This window comes from Monopterus albus, unplaced genomic scaffold (assembly GCF_001952655.1).
Source record: "Monopterus albus unplaced genomic scaffold, M_albus_1.0 scaffold134.1, whole genome shotgun sequence".
In the NCBI taxonomy this organism is placed as follows: Eukaryota; Metazoa; Chordata; class Actinopteri; order Synbranchiformes; family Synbranchidae; genus Monopterus; species Monopterus albus.
Window position 1 is genome coordinate 905,618 of NW_018128014.1, and position 8,264 is coordinate 913,881.

Consider the following 8,264-nt stretch of genomic DNA (forward strand, 5'->3'; position numbering starts at 1 on the left):
TATGTGTGTGTGTGTGGTTGCATGATAGTACAAAGAGGGAAGGTAGGGAAGGTGGTAAATGGTAAATGGACTGTATTTATATAGCGCATTTTCCACAGTGTGTTGCACTGGCCAAAGCACTTTACAGGAGATCATACACCATTCACCCATTCACACACCGATGACGACAAGGCTGCCACACAACGGCGTTAGTCAAGCCACCGGGAGCAATTCGGGGTTCAGTGTCTTGCTCAGGGACACTTAGGCATACGGGGAGACCGGGAGTCGAATCACCAACTTCCTGGTCAGAAGACGACTTGCCCTACCTCGTGAGCCACAGCCACCCCCGTAAAGACGGTTAAAAGATGGATTAAAACTAACAGGGGGCTACGGTTATTGCAGGCCGCATACCAGTACCTTGGTATCCCACAGTTACGTGGGAACCACGATGAGGAGGCAAGAAAGACAGTAATGTCCAAGTACCACCAAAGGTTAAGATAGGTCCTGAAAAGCCAGCTCAATGGGAGCAACAAGAACCAGGCCATCAACACATAGACCCTGCCAGTCCTCAGATACCCTGCCAGCATAGTGAGCTAACCAAAGGAGGGCATGCATGCTGCCAAGTTGAAGACCTGGAATGTCCTTATAATGTATGGAGGCTTCCACCTGAAGTTTAACACCAAGAGACACCAGCCAGAAAGAGAGTGGATGGGGCCTGGTGAGTGACAAGGCCATTGTCCTGGATGAAACCCAGAGCATCCAGGAGAACATCAGCAAGATGGCACCCAGAGACGAGCTACTGAGATAATGTCTGAAACAGCAACAGTCAGGGACCAAAGAACAACCAGAAGAACTGCATGGGATGTACCACCCAAAGAGAACTTAGGTGGTTGACATTAGGAAAGCCTACCAGTGGCTGCGCCATCTTTCCTCAGGTGGTGTTAGGAGTGGAAGATGAGTGTTCCCTTGCAGGTACCCTTTGCTCTCTTGTGCTCTATTTTTCCCCCTCCTCTCTGATTCTCTGCTTTACTGTCAGCAGAGCAGCAGTATAACTGTCCTCAAAGTGCGTATTGATCCCAGGAAGCGGATAGAAAATGGATATTTTCTTTTCAGTGCCACCAACCCCCTCCTCCTCACTGCTGCAACCCAGATGCTGTTCCTTCTGCACATTGTGGTGCAATAGTAAATCTAAACCTAGTGTATGAGACTTAATTCATCAGTTTATGGGTCCTGAACAGGCCTGGCATAACATGTCCCTTAATTTTTAATAATACTGCCATCTGTAAATTTTGTGCACATCTGCACTAATTTGTCTAGACTATCACAAATTTTTAAAAGGATTATGATCATAATAAGAGCTTGCAATGCATATTTGTCTCTCTGGACATACTTTAAGTCACCGGTGTATTGATTCTTTCACCTGCCATCTTGTTTAATAATATTACCATGTTTAGTTGTGGTGATTCCTTATTGGAAGCTTTTTGTCTTATTGTCATATATATCATAGCTTCAACATTCTAATTAGCCTGAAAGACATCAAGGGTAATATCATTTCTGATAAAATGCTAATAATGAGTCAGTAGAGCTTCATCATCAGTTCCTGTATGGGATTTGATTCTGGGCCTTTGTTGTCCTGGTAAAGGTTTGACAAGAAATCTCTTGGCTGGAGTTGAGGCCAGATCAAATACTCAGTCTCACAGTGGACCTCAGCTTTTCTGCATAACTTTCCACACTAAGCCTAAAGCAGAATTCATGCTTTGCACATACCCTCCAGCATATGAGGACACCAACGAGGAGTGCACACATGTTCCTATTCAAATCGAGTGTCTGCCTTCTGTCCGTGTATGCTGATGGTTTCCAAGTTGGGGCTTTTGCTGTGCGGATTGTCTGCACAGACACATACTTTTGGCCTCCACATGGACATCTGCACACAGCCCGGCAGACCCTTGAGGACCTACGAAGATGATGACAACTACGTCAACTTTAGCAGACACGCAAAACATGACTAGCCTCTAACCCTGCCAACCCTTCTCCTTCTGCTGCTCGTTTTCTCCATTACTCTTTTTTAAAACATTTTTTCCTCATCTGACACAGAAGAGTGATTTTAAATATATATGTATTTGTCCACTCTTCTATTATATAAAATGTGGTGTTATGAATTGCTGGCAAATGTGAAAAGTCAAACTGCATTTAGTGAGTAGTGCTACAAGTATTTTTTAAATCCTCCTTCTTTCTATTCTCTGTTTCTGTCTAATTCCAGAGAGGCCTGTGTTCACGAGACAGCCAGTGAACCAGGTGGTGTTGGCAGATGACACGGTAGACTTCTTCTGCGAGGTACACGGAGACCCAACTCCAACTGTACGCTGGCGGAGAGAGGAGGGAGAGTTGCCCCGGGGCAGGTACGATGGGACAAACACTCATGTACTGTACTATGTCACCACACCGATTATATATGTTGGGTGCTATTTGCTCCTTATATTACACTTCCAGTAACAAGTAGTGTAGTTATTATTTTGCTTATGATGTGGTACTGTTTCTAATAAGAGGGCACTGTCTGCTAGTGTGGATGTTTTTCCATTACTTTGAATTTAGAAGTCAAAATTACAAAATAATCAGAATTTTGGGAAGATAGGAAATATTATTATCACCACTTTTAGGTGTGCAGTGAACACAAAATGAAACAAATCACTGCTTCCTTGAAGGTGTAATGATGGTTTCTCAAATGTACATTCAGCACTTCTTGAAATACATATCATTTCTAAGATTCAGAACACTGCAGGTGAAATGTGTGGCTCATACAGCACAGCAGCTTGTTAGTAACAGGAAGAGGTATCATACAAATAATAAGCAGCATATTTGTTGGTTGTTGAACTTGCCCGGTGGCTTTAAGACAGTTTTTGACCTTGCTGTGCTTCCAGAAAGGAGTGTGGAGCATGATGTGGTGTTGAACCATGGTCTTATGTGTTAATAGTCATGATACATTTGCTGGGTAACACTGTGAGAGTCACACTCTTCTCCCTCACTGTCTCACACACTTTGTAGATTTGATTGGATGAAACTTTAATGATCTGTCATGGGAAATAGGGTAAACTGTTTTCTTTTTGTCAGCAGGATTTGGATCAGCACAGGAAGACTCAGATTTTCTTGTCAGAGCTTTGCAGGACAACGCACTGTGTCTCCACATGCACCCACATTAGCTGCATGTTCAAAAACTTGGATTATACACAATTTCCCTTTGAAAATGCCTTGTTGTCTTGGCAGTAATCTGAGATTTGCTGAACCATAGGTACTGTACTGCATAAGCTTCAGATGGTAGGAGAAATGGTTTGTTGTAGCTTCATTTTGCGATACCTAGATGCATTGTTCAAACGTTTAGTGGGTCAGGAGGCATTTTATTTTTCAGCAAAAACCTAAACTTCACCAACAACTGGAGTTTCCAGAACATTTTGATTCCATGCTAAATTGTGTCTTTGCAGATTTGAGATTCGCAGTGACAGCAGTCTGCGTCTGACTCAGGTGCGAGCTGAGGATGAGGGCACTTACACCTGTGTGTCAGAGAACAGTGTGGGCAAAGCTGAGTCATCGGGGACCCTGCAGGTGCATGGTAAGTCACTCTGCCTCAGTCACTGCATACACAAAACACATGCAGTGGAAATATTTTAGTTCAATTTTATCTCTGAAATGTTCAGCTTGAATTCAGTTTGCTGTTTAAGCAGCTGAAATTGCAAGTTACCGACAGTGCCATCTGGCTGCACACTCATTACGTATGTGTTAAAGTTTGAGAATGAATAAAATGGTATGCAAAATATGTAAACCACAAGTATTATTCTTAGCAACTCATTTCATTTAATATTAAGTGTGAATAATGTCTAAAATCTAAAACAAGTGACAGCGTGAAGAGAAAGAAGAAAAATGAAAGTGTCATTTTCTTTATAATGCCAACTTTTCCTGCTTTATTTCAAGGAATATCATTAAACAAGTGACAGTTCAATGGAGGCAGCTTTGAACTGGCAGAGTCTTTTGCTTGTGATAAAATTTGGATTCTAACACTGAATACATGAGTAAATTATTTGCACAGATGGACAGTTATGTTATGATGCATCACAAAATGCCCATATCTCACCTACCAGCATGCTGCCTCATTTGTTTTTCTTTTGATGAATTCAGTTTGGATGTTTTTGTGAAAAAAATTCCATTATGTCAATTTTCTCTCAGGACTTTAATGAATATGTTATATGTCATTATCAAATGTCCAAAATGTTTATACAGAAAGATGCAGCTCATAAGAAGTCAGAAAAAATAAATGAAAAGGAAGACAGGCAGACAGACACCGTGGCTGGTTACAACTGCTCATATTGTGCCACTGGTAAAATGCTGTTCACTGAAACTGTAAGAGGGAAAAGTGAAAAATGGATTTTAAGTTCCTTTCAAGCCTTGGCTCATCATCCTCTGGAGAGAAAGCCAAGATCAAAAAGCAGTGAAATTGCATTAGAATAAAGTCAGTCCCTTGAAGAGAGGCAGTCGGAAGAGAAATCTGTCTTTTGTGATGATAAAAGGGAATATTAAAAGTCCTACTCCGTAGCAGCCGATTCTGTGAGCAGGCCCTCCAGTCTGTACAGACACTTCTGACATCTGTCAACACATGTATGCTCACATGCCTTATCCAGCCGCCGGCACTGACAAACAGACACAGGGTATTTGTTGGTGCAAGAGAAAACACATATACACACTCTAGCACACATGTTACTACAAGAATTTTTGTAGCTGAATGGAGAAGTCATTCCCAGCAGCAGCAGCTGTTAGGCAAATGGAAATTGATTGTGGGCTGGTGCATGCATCTGCAGTATTAGGGATAATCGAAATACCACCCACACATACACACAAAGGAAAATGACCATGCACTGTAAAAAACCACAGATCAATCAGAATGCAACCTTTTCTCCCCACCTGTAATCCACATTTATCTTTCCCCTACTACTCACCTGCTCCTTTCTTTTTGGACTGCTTGATTTAAACACGTGGTTATTGTGAATTTACATATACCTGAGAGACTGTGATGCTCCAAAGTTTCATTCTGTCTTGTTCAAATAATTCATAATCATCCATCATCAGCTCATCATCTCATTCTCATTCATCTTTCTTTTCCTCCTTTTGTTTCCACCACTTTTCTGCATCACAACACCACAGTCGGTCCATCCAGTAAGTATTCCATTTCATCCCATCTTTGCATGTATGTTCATGTGTGTGTATGTGTGTCTGATACCTAACATGTGTAAAGGAGATACTGATTTAAAGGTTACCATGTTGGATGCATAACTGCCACTACCATTGCTGCTTTTCTGCCAGTTTGAATAGAGGATAGTTAGTTAGGATGTAAGTAGCTCTGAAAACGTTGGGAGTAGTCCTTAGATTTTCCACAACTACACTCTAGTCTAGGCCGTAAAGTATACCCCTGCAACCCCTGTACTCTAACAGTTATGATAACAATCCAGCCCTTTATTAAAATAAAATTAGATCGACAACATTGACTGCATTTTCATGGCCAATTAAAACTAATATAAACATTTATAAATATTTTCTGATCCATATTTTTCTCTAACATAGGCTGTTGGAGACCTTTGGGCTGACTGACATAAAAGGAATTATAAGGGCACTGAGGATGAGGGACTCAAAGATTGCATGGAAAACGTTGTTTGTCCTTCACACGGTCAAACAGGGAAGCTGTCCACACTGTTTTAGAAAGGCTCCAAGATCAGAAGATGTATAAACCTGTGAGAGCCTCGCTTCACTCAGGTCTTCACACCCATTAACAAACTGCTACAAATTTTGAAACGAGCGAAGACATTTTGATGAGTTACAGTATGCGAGCATCAAAGACTACTGAATGCAGACGTGCGCTTCAAAGACATTTTGATGAGTTACAGTATGCGAACATCAAAGACTACTGAATGCAGACGTCAGTATTGTCAGTACTGTCAGTATTTCACACTGGAATTACACACTGATGCACAGGTTACAAGCATATAAGGTGGTATGAAGGTCTGGGCCTTTATGCTGACAAGAACTTCTGTCAAAATTAGACAAGGAACTATAGATCAGAAGGTGCATTAGCTGATCAATACAAAGGTGATTTATCCACAGATTCTCCAGAACAAATGCTGCCATTTAGATGTGCATTACTGTCAGAGAAATAGCATGGCTTGGTTCCCACTCTGTTCCCTAACCCTAACCCTATGCCTGATGTAGGCAGGGCCATTAAGCTGTGTCTCACTGTAACTATGACCAAGCACCAAACCCCAAATTAATTAAAATTTAACTGAGAAGATGTAGACTGTCATCATCTTTACTGTAACTATGACCAAGCACCAAACCCTAAATTAATTAAAACTTAACTGACAAGATGTAGACTGTCATCATCTTGAGTACTGAAAATAAATGACTTAAGACAGTAGCACCGTATGTGATTTTGCTTCTCGATATATCAAAATGTGCTCATGTATACTCACATGAACACTGGTAAGAAAAGCTCTTTTCCTATTGAGGAGAGTGCAGATAACCTTGAATGTTTCGCACATAAGCTGATGAATTGTGTCACATTGCAAATCCTGGCATTTCACTAGATCTTATTTTTATTACTGTTTGTTGAAAGAAAAATAAAAAGATTGTTTTAAAAACATTGGCCTTAAGAAAAAAGCTCATTGATTATATGAGAAGTGAGTGGATTGAAAGAAAATAGAGACGTCTTGGAGAGGAGCTGTATCCAGTCTGATCGTGGGTGTGTAATGTCAGAGCTGTGGAGTTACAGAACAAGCCCAGCTGATCTGCTGCCTTCTCCCTCTTATCATCAGCTGCACCCAGGCATGTTAGCAACGTTTCATTTATTTTTATGATCAGTATCAGGAGTACAATATCGTTTACAATGTGTGACTAGTTAACACGAGAGAAATTATTTATTGCCAAAGTCGTGCAACAATCTAAAGTGAGTTGCCAGGTGGAGTTTTTACAGTAAAATGATGAGACCCTCTTTGTTACAGTGAGAGAAGAGGAGGAATGGAACAGCTACAGTTTCACTTTAATATTGTCTCAGTGACTTTATTTGTATTAGTAGTGTTGACAGATGGTTTGTTAAATCCCATTTAGTTGTACATTTGAAAGAAAGGTTAGTCCAACTAGCCTGTTAATTTAAATTCACTAACTGGCCTGAACAACATGATGATAATTCTAACATTAAGCTATAAACTGCCGAATGCAAGGTTGGCTGTGGGGGAGCCTTGTGTGTTTGCATTACAGTACTGACTCCTGTCACATTTCAACTCATCAAGGTGGAGCTTCCATTACTACAGTGAAAAGGTTTCTTTTAATACCAGGGATATTTAATTCAGCGCACATTCTTCAATGCATGAGATAGAGTGGAAAGGAAATTATGTGAATAAAACCCTGTAAGGTAAATGAAAAGAACACTAGTACCTGAAGTCCTATACTGATTACCCCACATGCTCTGACAGTTTATTCTTCACTATAGGTAAAACGCTTCTGTACTGTGAAGAGTAATCACTTTACAGTGTTTCCTTCTTAGCAGAGAGCCTCAGCTAACAGAGCAGTTTATTTGTTTGCAAGCTGACAAACTCATCAGGTAACACCAAGCTGCTTTGACATGATATCATTCCCATGTGTATTGATGTACCTCTGGTGGTTAATGAGGAAAGGTGAGAATGAAAAGGCAACACAACACTCTTTTTTTTTTTTTATTGTAAAAAACAGAAACACACCAAAGCCACAAAAATAGACCTTTTACTATATAGAAAGTCACTTTCGGCTTTTCCCATTTAGGGGTCGCCACAGCGAATCGTCACACTGACGACTCACATGTTGACATTTGGCACGTGTTTTACCCTGGATGCCCTTCCTGACGCAACCCTGATTTGAACCCGGGCCACAGCGGCGAGAGCGCTGCGCCTTAACCACTAGCCTACCAGGGACGGCTACACCTTTTACCATATAAGTGAAAATATTAGGGCTGTGTGTTGGCAAGAATCTGTAGATATGGGACATATCAGGATACAGGGGTTACAATTCGATATATTGTGATACTGTAAACAAGGCGATATACAGTGCCTTGCGAAAGTATTCGGCCCCCTTGAACTTTGCGACCTTTTGCCACATTTCAGGCTTCAAACATAAAGATATAAAACTGTAATTTATTGTGAAGAATCAACAACAAGTGGGACACAATCATGAAGTGGAACGAAATTTATTGGATAGTTCAAACTTTTTTAACAAATAAA

The 8,264-nt window shown here is 40.8% G+C and overlaps 1 protein-coding gene across 1 annotated transcript in view; it reads left to right on the forward strand.

Moving 5' to 3' along the window:
- Nucleotides 1-8,264, forward strand: part of LOC109967681 (roundabout homolog 3-like) — a 55,005-nt gene that overhangs the window by 3,684 nt on the left and 43,057 nt on the right. Inside the window, exons 2-4 of the mRNA XM_020613431.1 lie at nucleotides 2,240-2,378; nucleotides 3,456-3,583; nucleotides 5,167-5,178. Of these exons, the coding sequence (XP_020469087.1) occupies nucleotide 5,178 (1 nt within the window). The 5' untranslated portion in view covers nucleotides 2,240-2,378; nucleotides 3,456-3,583; nucleotides 5,167-5,177. The remainder of the gene's footprint in view (nucleotides 1-2,239; nucleotides 2,379-3,455; nucleotides 3,584-5,166; nucleotides 5,179-8,264) is intronic.